At 31.8% G+C, this 21,150-nt stretch overlaps 2 protein-coding genes across 2 annotated transcripts in view; both read right to left on the minus strand.

The window, feature by feature from the left end:
* Positions 1–2,185, minus strand: part of LOC142317921 (uncharacterized) — a 91,320-nt gene extending 89,135 nt beyond the window's left edge. Inside the window, exon 1 of the mRNA XM_075354460.1 lies at positions 1,988–2,185. The gene's annotated coding sequence lies outside the window, so the exon portion shown is untranslated. The remainder of the gene's footprint in view (positions 1–1,987) is intronic.
* A 6,647-nt stretch (positions 2,186–8,832) lies between these two features.
* The window catches only part of LOC142317922 (farnesol dehydrogenase-like), a 66,686-nt gene continuing 54,368 nt past the window's right edge, over positions 8,833–21,150 (minus strand). The window contains exon 6 of the mRNA XM_075354461.1: positions 8,833–8,838. Coding sequence (XP_075210576.1) covers positions 8,833–8,838 — 6 coding nt within the window. The remainder of the gene's footprint in view (positions 8,839–21,150) is intronic.

Raw genomic sequence — 21,150 nt, forward strand, 5'->3', positions numbered from 1 at the left:
ACCGTATAAAATTCAAAAATATATAAAACATAGTGTGACTAATTCATAAGCTTTATCACGAGCGACATCTTCGTTCAACTTACCATAGAAATGGTTGTATAACAAAAATCAGTAATCTCGAGTAAGTAATTGCATTATATGCTTCGTAGTCATTCTATGTATCCCAATAAGACGGGAGAGATAGTACAAAGCAAAAAATTCATTTTACTTTTCTGTGGGAAACAATCCATTGTATAAACTATTTCCATTCAGTAGAGGAAATCGTTAAGTCAATTAAATAAAATGCTGCATACTGGGCCATGAAAGATCTTTTTTATATAATCATTAACCTACAATATAAAATTAAAAAATGACAGTTTTATTTTTCATGTGTGCGCGCAGGAATTTTTAGGTACCAGTATTTCATTAAATAGAAAGTATTTTTCATGAAAATACGCTTAAAAGTCTTGTTGCTGAATGTATATAACTAAATAAATTGATACCTATTAATGTGTTCTGGGTAGAATGTAGTAATTTGTTTTACCCAGTTATTTGAATCATCAAGGAGCTCGTTTCATAGATTACAATACTTTACTAGAACTATTGTTCTTTTCAGAATTCACCTCTAGGCTCAGTGATACTAGTTTCTGGCTAACTCGGACGAATCCAAATAAATAATCGTTTAATTAAGACTACGATAGATGAGGAATTATATTAAGATTGTTTTAAGATATATTAAGATAATAAATTATATTAATTATTTCAATTTAACAGATGCAGAAGACCCATTAAGATCATATGGATGAAAAATTCGGCAGAAGTAGGCGAAGAAAATTTTTATATGACTGTCAGTGATAATATTTTTGAAAGCGTAATTGTTTATCATAGTTTATGACAAACTTTGCCTTATAACTTCCAAAAATCTCTAACATTATATATTTTTATTTTTATTTCCTTGTACGAAGTAAAGGAAGTATTGTGATCGCGAAAATTACAGTTTTCAGATTTCAGCGGAAATATCCATTTTGACCATCCCTGAATCCATTTTAAGTAGTTTCGGCGTGACGTCTATACGTACGTACGTATGTAGGTATGTATCTTTCATAACTCAAAAACGATTAGCTTTAGGAAAAACCGTAAGAAGTTAATATAATTAGATGTGTCATACACACAAATATATTTTTATATTGCTTAAAATAACTGAATATTGTTATATGTTACAAACATTCCAGATTAAAATAATTTCGATAGGATTAAAACCTGCATTAAACTAAATGATTACAACTATATAAAAAAAAATCATGATTTCAGAGTACAATTAATATTCTGAATGATTAAACCTATAAAATATAAATCAAATGTAAAAGTAATTGCTCTTAATTTATATTTTTTGATGATTAATTCATCATATAAGCTGGATTTTTGTGCATGAGAATATAAAACAAAAATTTTGTAGCGTTTTAAAAATGCCATTCCTGACCGGGATTTTAACTCGGGACCTCCGGATAAAAGGCCCAGACGCTACCACTCCACTACGGAAATCGACATTTATGATGATCGATATTTAATGACAATTTTATGTTTTGTATGTTTTTAAGTAATCGACGCTGCATTAATACGAAATTTTATTAATTTAGTATAATTCATTAATTTCAAATACAGTTTATGACAATTTTTTTATAAATTTTTCCTAATTTTAATTTGAACAATATAAATATAGATCTTAGATCATCGTATTATCAAACTAAATTTCATTTTTTTAATAAGAAAAATTAAATTGCAGATTTAATCATTAAAAAGGCATATTATATTAGATTAGATTGTAATAATATTTCTTGGAAAATTTTTATTTTCTTTTTTAGTTAATTTTAAATAAATAAATTCAGAAAAATACAATTATTTTTTGGTAAATTGGAACTATCTGTAATTTAATTATTTCATTGGTTATTATAATCTAAATATACTTTCTAACAAAGCATACTTTATTTTTATAAAGAATAAAACTCACCTTATTTTTATAATAAGCGACGATCCTTCCACTTCGCAAAGCAGAATGCAACTACTGAATGAAAATAATTGTTAACGACACTTTCACTTCATACAGCTAACCCAGTGCATATTGACGTAAGCGATATTCTTTCTACCAAATAGTTCTACAGACCTTTCTGTTTTGTCCTGCTTTCTAAACCTTTACGTCCCTAACTTTGCATCCCTGAAATTATTAAAACTAACTTTTCAGACCGGCTTCTCTAAAAGCTGCTTGTTCCATAACCTGTAATAGAACTTTCTCACAGGCCCAATTAAGAACTTTTTGACCGACAGATTATACAGAACTAAGTAAAATCTGCGTTAAATTTTTAATAGCTTATTCTCATGCCCATCAAAACTTCTAAATTTAAAACTTAACTATAATATTCCAAAAATTTTTATAGAATCAATAGGTCGAAATATCCAAATAATTTAAAATCATAGAACTTCTAGTAAAAGGTTGTAGCAAGTTAACTAAATATATTTATAAACTTTTTACATAAACATTCATTAAAAACAATAAAATACAATTGTATGAACCGACAACATCAATTTAACAAATGCAGGAGACCCATTAAGATCAGATGGATGAAAATTCGGCAGAAGTAGGCGAAGTAAATTTTTATATGACTGTCGGTGTTAATATTTTTGAAAGCGTAATTTTGTATCATAATTTATGACAAACGTTTCCTTATAACTTCAAAAAACCGTTAATATTATATATTTTTACTTCCTTATACGAAGTAAAGGAAGTATTATGATCGCAAAAATTACGGTTTTTTGATTTCAACGGAAATATCCATTATGAGTAGTTTCGGCGTGACGTCTGTACGTATGTGCGTATGTATCTCGCATAACTCAAAAACGATTAGCCGTAGGATGTTGAAATTTTGGATTTAGGACTATTGTAACATCTTGTTGTGCATCTCCCCTTTTGATTGCAATCGATTGGACCAAAAGTCTCCATAAAAGCCCAAAATCCAAAAACAGTTGGATTTTTGGCATTTTCTTAACTACAGTAATTAGCCCTCATTAAGAGATTTTGAATGATATAGTATAAGCGATACTTATTTTCATTGGTTTCAGAGTTACGACTAAATAAAATTTTAATTAATGAAATATTTGGATCTTAAAAGGGGAAGGCACATCCGTTCGAATGAACGGATGAAGGAGACTTTATCTCATTTTTTTAATATTCTTTTTTTTATTTAACTATATTGATTTATTAATAATTATTAACCTCTGATTGTAAAAAAAATTACGATAAATTATAATTCAATAATAACAATAAAAAAAAAGTATGGCAAAATATTAAAAGTTAATAATGAAGCTCTATGTACTTTCTGTACTCGAAGTATAGCGAGTTTTGAAAATAGAATACATCTGAAACGCGTCAAAATGTGATTTAATTATGACAAAGCTAAGAAAGGTAGATAAATAAATGTACATAATATAAAAATTATGACTATCATAGCAATCATAATTCATAGATATAGCAACAAGTTAAGTGTGACACTCAACGAGTTACATTTTTAAAAAACTAACTTTATTTATACAATTAATGTTATTACAATTAGTATACATGTAATGGTAAATAATTAACTGTTTTTACGTACGTGACAATGAGTTATAAAATAGGACGTTATAATATCGAACGAGTCTAAGACTTTAATAGAACGATATGCATTGTACATGTCCAGACTTAAGACTTCAATAGGACAATGTGAATCAAACGAGTCCAGAACAAAGACCGAATAATTTCTATTACATTAAGAATAAAGAAATATACGTTGCAGCTCCATTTCATTCTTTCTCACGGTTGCTTTTCCTGGAAACTAGGGATAGGCAACACACGTGGCTTATGGACTTAACGCATCATCTATTCTCAGGCTATTCTCAGTAATGAAAATACATTATATATATGTAGTATATATCGCTACAGGGGGAGAAAGTTAAAAATTTTGGAAAAATCACTAACATTTCAACCAAATTTTTATGGAAACTAATAAAACTAGCGAAATTACATATTTGTATGTAAGTACAGTTTTATGTATCATAAAACTGTTTTATCATATTTATTACATTTTATCATATTTTTTGTATATATAGTGCACGGAAATCTCTCAGGAAATGATTCTACAGTTAAAAAAAGAAAGAAAAATACATAAATATTGGTCAGAAAGAGAGGTTCGTTAGCGAGTTTCGGCTCGCGAAAAATTTAGCCCAGTTTTCTGCTCTCTCTGTGAAATTAAAACGTAATAAAATTCTTGGAGTACAAATCTAGGGGTAAATTTTATGTTTCCATATGGTTTTTGAATTAAAAGATTGATTAAAAGTGTTCCCAAACCTCTATCTCAGTTATGTTTGAAGAAAAATGGAGTAAAACATGAAAACGTTTTGTCGGAAAATACACTTTTTAGGTTTAGAATAAAATAACTTTATTATATTACTAATAAACAAATAAAACTTTCTAGTAAAGTTTATAAAGAATGCAATTTACAAAAATTTATATAAATAACGTTATTAAAATTAAACAAAGATTTGAAAAGTTCAACTTTAATTAGACACAAAATATACAAACTGGATCGCAAAAGTGGTACGATTTTAAACAGAAAATTTTACATACAAGTGCTAAAAATTACAAAAGTAAATTTGAAGTATATAAAACATATTTAAAACGTATTTTTTCGGAAGTTGACAATAACAGCTGATCAACAATTAACTTTAGTGACTAGCATTTGAATATTCATTTGAACGGTGTTTATGCTGTTATTGTTCGGTCATTCATTCACAATGGTGATACAACAAAATTATTTCATTTAGAGATTTGACGGTCATGTTAATTTATCAAAAAGTAAATAAAAATTGATTTTCTACTATACGTGAATATCGGTAAAATTATCCAGATCGAAGAGAACCGTATCGTAAAACATTTGAGGCTTTGGAGAGGCGAGTTCGAGAAACAGGTATACATAAACCACAACGATTTGATGCTAATTGTGAACGTTATATGAGAAATGCCAACGCTGAAGAAACAATATCGAATGCGGTACAATTATCTCCCACCTCACATAATGTTTAGTTTTAGGTATTACATTGTTTGTTGTATATGGTTAGCTGTATTTTTACATGTATTATGTACAATTTGTATTGTTTTGTACTGACTATTTAATGATCACATGTAAGAATCTATATTGTGTTTTTAACTTAAGATCTGTACTTGTAGTATGATATGACGTATGACTGTGTGTGTGGGCGATCTCCCCCTACCTGATGGAATGCGTTATTAGCTATGCCAGGGAGGGTGGATAGCCAGGGGTGAAGGTTTAGTCGGTAGTGCGCGTACCTACGCACTACCGACTAAACCTCCACCACGAGAGAGCGTATATACATACGCTTTTTCTATAACCTAGCGGGACCTGTTAGCGACCCCGACACTGCTTCGGCGTCTGTAAAATGGATTCCCCACCTCTACAAAAAAAAAGTATCTCCCACCTCAAGCACTATACGGTTCACGTTGCTTTCATGTTTCACAATCAAGTGCGTGGTGAAGGTTACGAGAACAATTATATCCATTGCATACAACACGTGTACAAGAGATATTACCACCTTTTTTTGATAAACGGATGAAATTCTATCGATGGTTAATTAGAAAATGTGAAAATCATCCCGGATTTTCTTAGTAATATTCTAATTACTGACGATTCCTATTTTACAAGAAATGTCATTGTAAATTATCGAAATACTCGCGCTTGGCAAAATAAAATTCGATGAGACTATTACAAGTCATTTTCAACGCACTTTTCGTTTAATGTTTTGTGATAATCTCATTGCCTTTTTTTTCTTACGGCCAAGGCCTAATGGAGAACGGTACTTGCGTAGTGATTTTGATTTTGAGTAGTGATGTAATGTGGAGATTTATATAGCATATTGAAATATATAATAGGAGGGTAATTCAATTATAATACGCAATTTAGTTATATATTTGTTTATGTTGGTAGTACTGTCGTCTTGCGTAGATGACGCATGCGTGGTTTAATTGTTGTTATGTCCGTGCAGATTTGATGCTGCTAGGTTAGTTCCATTATTGCTGCCCTGTCGTTAATCATGGCTGCTCCGCTTTCTGTTTGCACCAAAGAAGAGCAACGTTCAGTGATCCGTTTTTTGTGGTCGGAAGGTGCATCAGGGGCCGAAATTCATCGAAGACTTTCGGTACAGTACGGGAACGGTGTGTTGCCGCAACGGAATGTCTATGAATGGATTGAAAAATTCAAAAACGGTCGCACAAGTGTTACGCACGACAAAGGAGCCGGACGACCGTTTACCGCCACAAATGAGGAAAACATTGAACATGCACGTGACATGATTTTCTTAGACAGACGAATAACTATCGATGAGTGGCACATTGTCTGCAAATTAGTCACGGTTCTGTTTACGTAATCATCCACAACAGACTTGGGTTTCATAAAGTCTGTGCTAGATGGGACCCAAAACATTTCACACAGTTGCATAAACAAACGCGCTTGGACATCGGCCAAAAACATTTGGATCGATGTAGTAACGAATGGGACATCTTCTTAAACAGAATCATCACTGGTGACGAAATATGGATCCATCATTACGAGCCGGAGAGTAAACGGCAGAGTATGGAATGGAAACATCCAAATTCGCCCTGCAAAAAGTTTTCAAGACTCAACCGTCCGAAAGAAAACTGATGCTTACGATATTTTGGGACTCACAAGGCCCAGTACTGGAACATTATCAGGAAAGGGGCACGACAATAAACAGTGCGGATTACAGTGAGATGTTTACTGCCAATCTGAAGCCTGCAATTCGAAGCAAACGCCAAGGACTGCTGTCAAAAGGTGTTTTGTTGTTGCACGACAATGCCCGTCCACATACTGCTGCCCACACTGCTGAAATGCTTCAGAAACTCAACTTTGAAGTACTGGCTCATCCTCCGTATAGTCCTGCTCTTTCCCCTTCTGAGTACCACTTGTTTGGTCCATTCAAAGGGAGCATTAAGGGTCAGTCGGTTTACCTCCGACGAAACAGTGAAAGAAGCGGTTCATTCCTGGCTCGCAGCTCAACCGAAAACCTTCTTTTATGAGAGTATCAGGAAGCTTGTACAACTATGGACCAAGGGCGTTGAAATGCAAGGCGACTATGTTGAAAAATGATGTACATGTAAGTTTCCTATTTGTATTGCAATAAAATTTATAACTACATTGCGGGTAATAGATGACTTACCCTCGTGGGATTCTTGCCCCGTAGTTAATTTTTTCTACCAGATTGTCTGCAACTACTCGTATATTTTGTTCAATTACTGAAAAGAGTGATTTGTAGAGGAGATACATATATGCAATTATGTGTGCGTGTTTGTTTATATGTATATATGTACGTATGATATATTTTATTCTATTTTTATTAAAATAAAAAAAATAAAAATTAAATAAAGTAATAATTAAGACGTACATTCTGCAGAATTTTTGCAGAATCAGAACAAGAAACTATCAACCAAATTAACCGACTGAAAGAAATAACTGACAAAACTGGCTTACAAATCTCCTTTTCAAAAAAATAAATAATGATAAATACCAATAAATATCCCAAAAAGACAATACAAACAAAGTATGGCAAAATTAAGATCACAGACCATTTATGTGGGAGAAATAATTAAAAGAAACGGAACAAATACACTAGTAATTGAGACCGAAAAACACAAATTAGAATAATTAAAATGTTACATGAAAAATATTTACAATAAAAAGAACCTTTCTATAAATTCAGAGTTATTATTCATTGTGATTTATTATGTATGTACAACATTTTCGAACTTGCTCAAAATGCATTCTTTTAAACGAGGTTAAAATTTTATCGTTTTGTAATTTTTCAATTTTTGTAAAAAAAATTGGCGTTATATTCAGGTTTATTTTAATATAAACACTTCTTTTGTTAGTAGGCCAGAAATATCCTCTGTTAGCTTTATCAAACCTCATTATACACAGCTGACTGAATTCTTTGTTCACGTTCGCATCATTACGCCGCTACATATTAACTTAAGGTTTATCAGCATGAAGTATAAGCTCGGTGATTCAAATTTTCAATAATCCGAGATTTATTTCTTGAAAACATTTATATATATAAATTTACAATAAATTTATTGTAAATTTATTTATACAGAAATTACAAATTGATTGTTGATTAGATTTTCCACCGCACATCCTTCAAATTTAAATTTTAAGAATCGTATGTGTATGATAATAATGGCTATTTATTATTGTAGAATTTTAAATTCTGTGTTTACACTAATATTCATTCTGCAAAAATCATCTTAAAAAGACAATTTTTTTTTCAAACGAATCTTTCTTTGTGATAATTGATATATTTTATTTTTGAACTTGATTTTGAAGCTAAATAATTTTAATTTAAAAAAAAATGTACGTACAAAAAATTGCGGATGCTCTTATATTATTCCTAAATCACTCCATATTAATCAACGCTATTTCATTTCATTAATGTTATTCATTAATAATAAAATCCGGTAACTACCACAAACGGTAACTACCGGTTATTAACAAAACCTCTTTCTTCAGCAGATTATTACTCAGATGAAAAGTTAAGTGGAACATTAAAAGTGAGGATGTAAAAACCTTTTCCCATCACAATGATCTGCAGTTCATTAGCGTTCCGCGAAAATATGTTGGTATCTGATTGCCTCGTAACCTTATGCTACCCTCTTGTGAAAAAAATTAAAAAAAATTACAGTATATTAAAGAGATTTAACAGATTCTGATAAAAAAACGCGTTAGGATTGGATATTTTTTATGCCTGTAACAACAAAAAAATTGAAACAGTACAAAACTTACAATAATTTAATTGCAGAATTTTTTTGTACATTTCTACCGCGTTTTTTATAAGCAAATTTTTTTTTTTTTTTGTGTTTATGAAACATAGTTTGCTGATTTTAAAAATAATACTTTCAAGTAAATCGGTTGAAAATTGGGCAAAATATGATGAAAAATCCGTGTCATAAATCACAGATTAGTAACATATGTTAGTATAAGTGAAAGTAGATTCAGAAAACTACGTTTTATAAAAATCCCCGCCACTCAAAAGGCTAGTCAGATTGACAAAAAAACCATTTTTACTGTATACTGTTATTCATTACGAATCGATGTGTGTTACATGTTTACATTTGTCAGAAAAGATATTTATAGACCTCAAGTAAAAGTGACGTATTTATGACCACAAATTCCTTCTTTTTTTGTGCCGTATATCATAATTTATTATGTGTTTCAATACATCGATATGTCGCTAGTAAGATAAGCTATTTTTGTAAATAATAAATAAATCCGTAATTCTCATAGCAATTATAATACACACACACACACACACACACACACACACACACACACACATACACACACACACAAGCACATTTCTGAGAGAAAGAGATGGTCATATTCTTTCTGGTCTAAATAAAATATTTTACATCGTATAAACGTCGTTAAAATTGTGTAATAAAACTGAATCTTTTGTGAATATAAAAAAAATAACCGACTTAGATCCCATATAAAATGATTTTGTAACAGCGTTTTAAAACTGACGCCGCACATAACCAGTTCCATGGCTACTGATCTGAAAAGGTTTTAAAAAAAAATTATTTACTCTAAGTAAAATTTTGAAATAAAACATATTAGGGTGGTTGTCTGTTTCCACTCCTTGACCGATTGAAACCAAGGTTAAATGGTATTAATCTATTATATTAAGAAGTCATTTTATAAAATTTCATAAAAATCTTTTAATCAAGTCTTAAAATATTAAAGACTATAACCAACAATGGAAAAAATTAGGCTTTTTTATTCCCTACCTGTGAATGAAGAAATCCAAATCCAAATTAGCATAAGGTAATAGAGTCATCTAATTAGTACAATAATGTGATTTTGAACCCAGAAACGATAAAAAAGAAAAAAAGAATTTTTGTCCACACGTCTCTATAACACCAAATACAATCATCAGAAAACATTTTACTAACTGAAAAGGACGTTAAATTACGTGAAAAAATCTACTTATTAAATATAAGAACCATAAAGTTTGTATCTCAAAATGACCCGTGAACAGTTATAACCAAAATTAAATGATATTAATCCACCATATACAGAAATCACTGCATTAAATTCCATTCAAATAGCCAATCTAATCTTGAGATAACAAAAAAGCAGGTCAACATACATACATGTTTACGTATACGTAGAGAAATCATTCCGAAATTTTTTATCTTTAAATTCTGTGTTATGGTTAGGGAGAAGCGTAAAATTCAAATAGCATATTTTCTCCTATATTCTACACTATATATTCATACAGTATATTTACAGAAAAGGGAAAGTAAAAGTTAAAATAAAAAAATTAATCCATTAGAATAGATTTTAAAAGTAATATTTTACTTGAATATGATACGGACAAAAAATTTAAAACTGTACCTTCATTTCCTACTAACTAACCTTTTCTCATTTTCTACGCTTAGTTTTGACGGGGATTCGGTTTACGGTTTCATGTTAGCCAATTTTCCCAGTAATATTATTTCAATCAGGAATAGTATTTTAAAAATTAAAAATAATCACTATAATAAGCCGATTAAGAAAATGTTTACAATTACTATGAAAGACAACTATTATTATGTTATGGACAGTTAGTAATATAAAAAATCCGTTTCGGCAAGCCTGAAGGCGGAGGTTTTTCGTAACATTAAAAAAATGTCATTAATCAAAACAAGATTGCTATGTTTAACAAAAAAAAAGAATGGAGAATGGGAAAAATAATTTAAGAACACATTCGATAACTTATCGATATCATAAAGTTATTAAATTTCAGACACTGACAAAGAGATAATGCAACTAATAGTAGTTTATAATACGAATATGTACTTTTATGTTTTTTATTCTTTAAATCAATGTTACTACTATGAATTTTTCTTAAAAAAACCAGAACGTAGTCAATTTAGCAATGCAATCCATTAGACATTAAATATTCTTTTACCTTCAATAGCTATAATACACTTAAATGCCCTTTTACTAAGTGAATTACCGATAACATCGAACAGTATTCCAGTGTCATATAGCCTATGTTAGTATTTTAGGTCGATTATGCTTTCACAGCAAATCTTTATTTATTGTTTTTTACTTCCAGTTAGGAGTGATTAGTAGTAATATACAAAGTGTATCTAAAATGATTGTCTGGTTATACATTTTCGAATTCTATTTGTCAAAATTAACAAAAAATGTCCTATCAAAAAAAATATTGATTTCCCCTTTGTTTTCTGTCTGTCCGCCATTTTTTTTGCATATTAATTAAAAATGTATATCTTAAAATCGGATCTAGGGATCACAAGAATATCGTATTTAGTTCACACGTTTATACTAACATTGTCTAATAAATAAAAACTTATAAAGACGTTCACAAATTTAAAAATAGCGGCCATATAAGTTTTCAATCCTTTATATCTCGGTAATCCTCATATTAAACTTTAACATATGACACTTTTTTTTTGTAAATATTAACAATTTTATATGATTAAAATTAGACATTAATTCTGAAAATAGGTTGACAAATAACCAACGTATATGACATAATTTTCTGCCAGATTCCATCTTTTCTATTAAGTCAGATACTTGATTATGCTAATATTGATTTATTTTAATTAATAAATACAAAATGGCGGACAAAAGGGGAAATTTACATTTTTTCATAAGAAGTTTTTGTTCATTTTGACAATTAGAATCTGAAAATATAGAAACCATTTTAGGTATTTGGTTAACTGGCATTTCTCCCACCACCACCCCATTCGGTCGCCCTAGAGCATAGACCAAATGTTCCGTGCCAAGAACGGCTACTGTGCCTCAGAACGGTTTAGCGACCCAAATCCTAAAAGCTCCTAGTGAGCTACCTAACGTGCGTGAGCGAATCAAGCAAGGTGTCATACAACACCCGCTTAAGTGTCCCAATCGCTCACTTGTCAAACATAAAACTAGATCGGGGAGGCGCACCCCTTGTAACAACTTAAACAATACGTCTATAAAATAAAAAGACAGCAATTTTGGCTGCCACGCCTCGGTCGCTGTATGCCAGCTAGTACCTGTCCACCATTTAACAGCGCTTGGAGCTGATTTGGCTGATGGCCAGCCCTATTACCAAAGTTGGTTTCCAGCAGCAGAGCTGTAGGAGTCCAATTACATTACATTTAATAATCCCTTAAAATTAACGATGACGGTTAAACATAGCAACCTCATCGAGGAACTCCCACACGGTCCGACAGTGCGGCTCGCGCCACACTGCCTCGCCGCTTGTGAGCGGCCAGGTTTCCCCCTGACCTCTAAGTTCCAGGGTGGCTCGGTCTCTGGCCCCCCCAAGAGCAGGGCAGTCGTACATCATATGTACATTCGACTGGACCTCCCCGCAGACACACAACTCATCAGCCACCAGGCGAAACCGAAACAGATATTGGTTCAGGTTAACATGGTTGGTGAGCACCTGGGCACCCGACGCCCTTAGAAAAGAACTCGAGGCATACCATCCCCCTCAGATCCTGTATAAAACTATACAAGGATCTTCCCTTAGTCGTGGTGTGCCATTCAAGCTGCCATGCCTCCATTGCGAGGCTTTGTAGCCTTTTCCGCAGACGGGAGATGGGCAACTGGACGAAATTTTGTTCCGGTGCATTGTGATCACCGTTCCGCTCCGGTTCTGGCCCGGCTCGAAACCGCATCCCAAATGCCTCGGCCTCCCGACCTCTTCGCAACTTCCACATGACTGCCCGAATTTTCACCACTAAATCGATTGGGAGAGCCTTTCCCAATACAGTAGTAGCCTCGTAGGAGGTTGTTTTAAGAGGCTGAAAAGAGCCTGTTGTAAGAGGAAGAAAATATAGAAACCATTTTAGGTATACTATACTTGTCTATTCACGGTATTTTCTTTTTTTATTAAACAAAATAGTTTTAATAGAATTTTTTTTCATAATTTTAGTATATAGCATATAATTATACGAAATAGCATCATTAAACTATTAAGCGATATTAGAAAGCCAATTTTTAATTCTGTAAAATGTATTTAATGTAAATTTCTTTGATAATCTTTTTTATGCCTCTTATATAGAACGCAGAATTAATTTTCTTTAAAAGCAATTTGATTTGACTTATTAATTAATTCTGATTTTACGAAAATATATATTAATTTAAATAATTTGAATCGAGTGTATTATAAATCATTATTTCCATTTATAATAATTAACAAATCAATTATTTGCATTCTGATATGAATTTTGTTTCTTGATATAAAACCCTTTTTTCTACTAGAAAAAAAATTTATCTTCTTTCTAAATTAATTTAGTGAATTTAACTCTCAATGATGTTGCTACAAAAGCTACTGTAACAAAATATTAAAGAAAGTAAAAATGTATTATATTTTGGATGTTTTAAATTTTTAACAAAAAATTGTTTTGGGTATGAATTGTTCGAGCGTATAAGTAATAAATAAAGATTTTCTATGGAGGTACAGTCTGTTTTGATGGAAATAAGTATTAAGAACACACATGCTTTATAACAGTCTCTAAGGCCAAGCCCCCATAGAGGTGGCAAATTAGCGGTGTGGAAGTATAGTGTAGGCATCACGTCGTCGAATAGGTAGGTAAAATCTCAATCTTAGATACAAATGGATTCAAATGCAGGTCAGGCATGAAATTTTTCACACTACTAATTTCCATTGGGTATTCCCAGACAAACTTCAGGCTTATGCAGTGAATCAATTATTTACAAAAAAGATGTCAATGATTCATGTAGTAAGTAAACTTAGTTGGGACATATTACAAAAGGAGAAGGCTTGATTAAAAAATGAAGTATAAGTAGAAGGAGCAAAAAAGAGAGGGGGTGAAAAAAGGTAAGTGAAAAATTTACTGCATGCCTACCCAAAAAGGAGTGCAATATATTTAGGGTGTATGAATGTATGTAGTTCCTAATAATTTTGTTAAGCATGTCCCATTGGTATATACTTTTATCAATTATAGTTAATATACAAAAAACTGCTTATCAACAATTGTATTTGACGCATTCAAGCACTTTCAAAATTAATTTCCATCCTCAGGAACTTAAATTATTCCTCATATATGTAATAGTAATTAAAATTTGAATTTTTAATTATTGATGCAAATATGATAGATAATGTGAGTTCCAAAGGATGAAAATTAATTCTGAAAGCACTTGAATGCGTCAAATAAAATTGTTGGTAAGTGGATTTTTGTATATTAACTATAAGTATGTAGTTTCACTGTAGCAGCTCAGTGGATGTATGACCCCGCATTGGAATCCTTATGCTACCATCAGTGCCATAGGGTATATATATATATATACATATATATATAATATAAAATAATATTTTTTCAGCCTCCACAAAGTAAAGAATTAGAGAATAATCTTACGTTTACTTTTTTACATCCATCAAAACATTTTGGGCTAAGCTCATCTTCAGTGATATTGTTTTTTGTTAAATTCTTTATTTGTTTACATTTACACATTAATTGTATTAGCTTTTTACATTTTATTTTGTAAAAATTGTTTTTTAGTAAAATTTAAAAACATTTAATAAATTCAGAACAAATATTTGTTCAGTCAAGAGAATGAAAAAGTATTGCTACATAATATTTTGTGTAAATTGTAAAATTTAAAGGACAACTTTGCCTGGTTGGCATTTATTATCAATTTATTTAGATTAAATGATATGTAGCCCATTTTTTCTTTTTCCTCTGTAAATTAAATAACTATATATAATATAATATTTTTTCAGCCTCTGCAAAGTACATATATATATTTAAATAAATTAAAAAAAAAAAAAAAAAATTATACAAAATTGTCACTTGCACACTCTTTAATTATCCTATATTAGTAATTATACTATATTAAAGAGCAATGTTTGTCAGCAGTGGTTTATTTGGCAGTCATGTTTTTTTTAATTTTTAATATTTATCTCTTGTTTTTAATTATAGTATTTATCTATTGAAGCAGAATAATACAGCTAAATAAATAGAACATAACTTTTTTATTCATGTTCTATAACTGATCTGAAATTAATATTTTTCTTATAATACAACTACTTTATTGCGCCATGCTGTATCAGGAATTCTGCAACACCAATTCCTACAGTTATAATAGCTACCACCATTAGGAATCAATTACAATTATGTTTTCTTTGAAGCATTCCATTATAATGGAGAATTTATTTTCTAATAAAGACAATTAAAAGGCATATTACTACTTTATCATATAATTTTTAAAAAATAATAAAAAAGGGTATGATAAAGTTTTTATAGTCACGAGAGCTGAAAATTGACATACAAAGAATAATCTATAACAGTTTACGTAATTAATTAAAATTAAATAAATATGATATTGAAATCATATGTTTATTCAGAGCATTCAGAAATAATGAAACTATTTCTGGATGAAATAATTCTGTTTTCAAACTGCAACATGGTGTGAGAGACTAAAAAAAGGAGATAAGAAGTAGAGCCAATAAAATAACTGTTAACTTTTATCAGTATGAGCAAAATAATTATGTTGAAATCCATTAATATATTTACATTATTATATTAGGTGTGTTGGTGTTTACGAGTATTTATTATATGACGAAAAGAAAAAAAAATTATTTGTGCAATAATAATTCTTTTTTAAACTTCTAACTGACAGTCAATTGAAATCATTGATCTTATTTAATTGAACATAAATAATGAGATTGGATAGAATAAACATGAAATAAATAAAAAAATGATTAAGATATTTTATCAAAATACTGATGGAATTATTTGATGAATAATACGGTGTGTGAATTTTACAATTTTTGTGATTTACTTAGTTATATTTTTCTTTTCTGGGTTTGGTGAGAATTTTAGAGCTGTAGCCTTCCTGACACCTATCTATTAGGGATATTAAAATGTGGACAGTGTTTGAAAAATTACATGCCTAACCAGACTTCAAACCTAGCAGTTTCCAGATGAAAGATGAAAATATTATTACTCTGGCATGAAGTTGGGTTATTTCTTTGTGAGAGTTATTAATCACTTCAGTAATATTAAATTTAAAAGATTAGAAGGTACATTAAAATTCACAAAATAGCGTTAATTCAATATTTTTTTAGGAATACTTTCTTACAAGTTATAATTGAGTAATTTTTTAAACTTGTAAATTATTTTATTCTTACTGAAGTATTTCTTTTAGCCATTAATTTTACAAAAATATTCTGCCTTTCACTTATAAAAGTAAATTTATTGTTAAAAGATTTTAGATTGTGTAGGTAATAATTTATAACAGTGTTATTACCTATTGTGATGAAATGAGACTATGCTACTAAATCATTACTTTGAAAGTTATCCAAACTGTTCTGAATGGGTGTGAATGACACCCTTTTAGGCCTATCAGTATGAGATTACAATGGGGTAATTCCCTTCTCAGTATTCTCAGGATAATTCTCAGAGAATTCAGGTTACAGATATATTATTTAATTAAATTAGCTCTTTTATTTTATAACTATGTTAGTTCTTGTTTTGACCACACCAAAAAGAAAGGATTATTACTTATATACCAACGTTATTTTACAAATTGTATTTTATGTTTTATACTTTAGTAGAAAATTATTTACCACAGCTACCTGTGCTCACCTGTCAAATAACTTTATGATACCTCTTTATAATATTGCCTCTATATTTATTTGCTTACCAGCAAATAAATAAAAATATTTTTAAAAATTTAGGTTTTAGGTAAGTATGATTTGAATATCACTTTAGTTTTTTTTTGTTTTGTTTTCGTACATTCTTTATTATACGTTGGATCGGTTCAATTGAAATTATTTTTAAGTATTTTAAGAATCAATATTTTTATAATCGAAAATTATTTTTTTATCTGAATAATAACGACAAAAATAAATAAAAAAATTCCCATATATGAGAAGATTATAAATAATTTAAATTTTAGTATATTTAATACTGTGATTTCTTTTTAATATATTATATAAATAGAATTTTACTTAAAAAATGAACAAAAATTGTTATATCAAAAAGTTAATTTTATTTATAAATACTGAGAATTAAAAGCATAAAATTCCGGAGTACATAACATTAATGTTAATTAAGTTTGAACATAATTAAATAATAAATTTAAAATGTATTAGCAAAAGTAATTAAGTATTGAAGTAATATATAAATAAATTTTAATTGTTAGAAATAGTATTAAGTGATTCTTAAAACCGTAAAACATATATCAGATGGTGTACAGAGATTTTCCGTTCATATATCGATTTCATTTTAAAAAGATAAAGTGAATATCTATCTATTCATATTTAATGAAACAATGTTAATAATTTTTTACATAGAATGATTATATTAAAGGTTTCATTTTATATTAACTTAGAACAGGAAAAACGAGCAATTATATTACATTTAATTATAATAATAATAAATCTTGTAAAAGACTGTGATGTTAACAATCAGTATCCCTTCCTCCATAACTCACCTGATTGGTCTAGTAGTGAACGCGTCTTCGCAAATCAGCTAATTTCGAAGTCCAGCGTTCAAGTCCTAGTAAAGGACTATTATACGGATTTGAATACTAGATCGGGGATACCGGTTTTCTTTGGTGGATTGGATTTCAATTAACCACAAATCTCAGATATGGTCGACCCGAGACTGTACAAGACTACACTTCCACTCATACATATCATCCTGTGAAGTAATACCTGACGATGATTCCCGGAGACTAAACAGGAAAAAAGGAAGCCCTTCCTCTAAAAGATAATTGTTGTTTACCATCCCTTTCTATTATTCCTCATCCCTTTTTATTGGGTAAGTTCCATGAGAATTGGATTAGCCTCCATCCTGACTACATGACCGATTCTTCTTTTAATCTGCACAGAATTCATATCCTATGAAGTTCAGTGGAATGACGAATCTCTCCATAAACATTCCAGGATCTTTATTTCCTATTAGGGAACTGAAATAAAAAAACCTTAACTATTGTCTAGAGTGCTAACCGAGTAAAGCAATTTTCCCTTCCCGAAATAAATAAATCTAATTATGAAAATATTTAATTTTATGGATGGTTTAAGTGTTTCGCGTATCAATCAGTTAATTCTAGGAACACTTTAAAATTTGAGGGTATTTGTTCAATGATAAATTTTATCCGTATTTCTAATTTTTTTATATACAAGGTGTGTGAGAAAAGTAATGAGACTGACTTTTTACTTACCAAAGTTTTTATTTTTTTCAAACAACAATATTATCTCCTTCAAAGTAGTTCCCTTGGGCAGCTGTATACCAGCGGAATCGTTGTTCCCACTCCTGGTTACCGCGCAGGAAGACTTCAACTGTTAGGGCTTTTAACTGGTAGGTTACAGTCTTTTGAATGTTTTCCAGAGTTCCAAAATGATGCCCTTTTAAGACACGTTTCAATTTTCTCAAAAGGTAAAAGTCACAAGGACTCAAATCAGGTGAATAGGGGGTTGAGGAACCGGAGGAATGCGTTTTGAGGTCAAAATTTCCCTGATGGAAATGGCAGTGTGACACAGGGCATTGTCATGATGAAGCATCCACTTGTCTGCAATGTCTGGTCTCACACGAATCACTCTTTTCCTGAGCCTTTCAAGGACACCATTGTAAAACACTTGATTGACAATTTGTTCTGGAGGAACAAATTCTTTATGCACGATACCCGTTCTGTCAAAAAAGCAAATCATCATGGTTTTGATCTTTAATTTGCTCATTCGACATTTGTTCGGTCGAGGAGATGACGGAGTGTGCCACTCTTCGCTTTGCTGCTTTGTTTCAGGAGCGTACTCAAATATCCAGGATTCATCACCTGTGATCACACGATTGAAGAATTTTTGGTCATTGTCAATCCTCTCAAGAAGATCAACGCACACGTTTCTTTGATTGTCCTTCTGTTGCGTTGTGAGGTTTTTCGGCACCAATTTCGCACAAACCTTTCGCTTGTCCAAATCGTCTGTCAAAATTTGATGTATGGTGAAATTGTTTAAATTTAACTGTTCACTCATCATCCTTATTGTAAAATGACGGTCTGATCTCACAATAACCCTCACACGCTCAACGTTTTCGTCAGATTTTGAAGTTGAAGGTCTCCCTGAGCGAGGTTGATCTTCAACGTGTTCTCGGCCTTCCAAAAATGATTTGTGCCAGCGGAAAACTTGTGCTATTGATAAGCAATGTTCCCCATAGGCCTGTTACAACTTTTCAAAGGTCACACTTGCGGATTCCCCAAGTTTAACAGAAAACTTGATTGCACAACGTTGCTCTAAATTCCGATGCTCCATTTTCGTCACACACAACAAAACATAACTGATGGCGCTGTCAAAAAATAATGTGTTGGCTGAACGGAATTGAAACTCGTACTGATCATGTGGAAGGGATGAACAAACCGGTCTAGTACAAACCGGTAGACCCAACGTTGCCAGATCGCTCGCAGTGTTACCAATCTCATTACTTTTCTCACACACCTCGTACTTTGCGAATATGGATCAAGTTAACTTTTATGATTTATGAAAATGCTGTAGTAAAACTTTTATTGAAACTTGAACCCAATCAGCTAATTTAGTTAACACTGCAATGAAAACACTTTTGAAACTGACGGACTGTGAATAGTAGTTTTCTATAACAATCAAAGATCCCAAAACATTTTAAACATTTCATCTATTAAATGTATAACTCTAATTAGAAATTAACCTCAATATTTGTTATGTGGTAACACCACTACAAAGAACTCCAAATACTATTTTTATTATGATGGAATGGAATGGAATGCAAAGTTGGCAGGAGTCTATTACTCCCTACTTTATCGCAGAACCTGGACAGAGTCCCTTGCTGCTGGATCATTCTAATCGGGCTTGTTTTTAAAAGGGTTATTTTTTTAATCTCGGATCTAATTTTTCAAGTTTTGTCTATTATTATTTTAGTGAATTTAAGACGGATTTAATTGCAATCCAATCCGTTGTTAAACCAGCGTTATCGAACCCATTTCATGGGCCGACCGCGGAAGGCTAGGCTTATAAAGCCTGTCCTCCCGACGTAATTCCCCTTCAGACCGTCCACTGAAGTCCTTTCGGTGCTAACTCTTTAATAGGCTAGCAGGAATACGCCACAACGGGGCACTGGCTATAAGGAGGGAGCAATGCGTCCCCTTTTCCGGAGGAGTCGCAATTGCTGGGATATTTTGTCTTACTGTAAGTTTGAAATAGGAGAGGTTGTGTAGAAGCTCTTCATCCGCTTCTGGTATGGCTGCCCTTCAGGACGCATCTCTGCTGGGCTCTGTTCCGGACTCCAGTCCGTGATGTTGAGGCGAGTGGTTGGTCTTCCTTCTTCTTCTCCCTCTTCTTCTTCCGAAGACCTCTTCGTTCTTCTTTGGCCTGCACTTTCCAAGAATTGGTAGTAACCGAAGTTACATACCATTAACCTTGTAATTCCCGAAGGGCTGAACGGGGGAAAGTGCAGGTTTCTTCGTTCTTCTGTGCTGTCAGTGGCTGCTGGGCAGGTGGCTGCTGGGCTTGCGACTGCTGGGCTGATGGCTGCTGGGCTCGTTCCCTCTTTCTTCTTTCTTGAAAGGAAAGGAAGGTAATAGGGAACTTACAGATGGTGATACCTATTCGCGATCGCGGTTTTGGGGCGGCGATTTTCTGGAAAGAAGTAAACAGTAATTATTCACTCCACGTAATTATTAACCTTCAGACACACGTGTGTCTGAGAAGGGGTTGGGGGGACTGCGTGGCCGCATGGCCGCATGGCCGCAGTGAAGAAACCATTTGTTTTTGTGGTGGCTGTTGGTATCTGCAACAAAAGAAGCAGAACACACACACGAGGAGAAAAAAAAAAAAAAAAAAAATTTTAAATTTAGACCGCGTTTTTGTTTTATGCGCGACTTACCGTGTTTGACGTCTTCAAACTATATAACTCGCGAAAACTTTTCACTCGCGACCCCGGAAACGCGTCTGACGCACTATTCCGTTTATGGCTCATGCGATATGGAGGCCCCTAAGCTTGGTTTGTCGATTTTCGGCTACCGCACCGCACCATCACGGTGGTTCGTCCAGTACGGCGTG

This window comes from Lycorma delicatula, chromosome 1, assembly GCF_047948215.1.
Source record: "Lycorma delicatula isolate Av1 chromosome 1, ASM4794821v1, whole genome shotgun sequence".
NCBI lineage: Eukaryota > Metazoa > Arthropoda > Insecta > Hemiptera > Fulgoridae > Lycorma > Lycorma delicatula.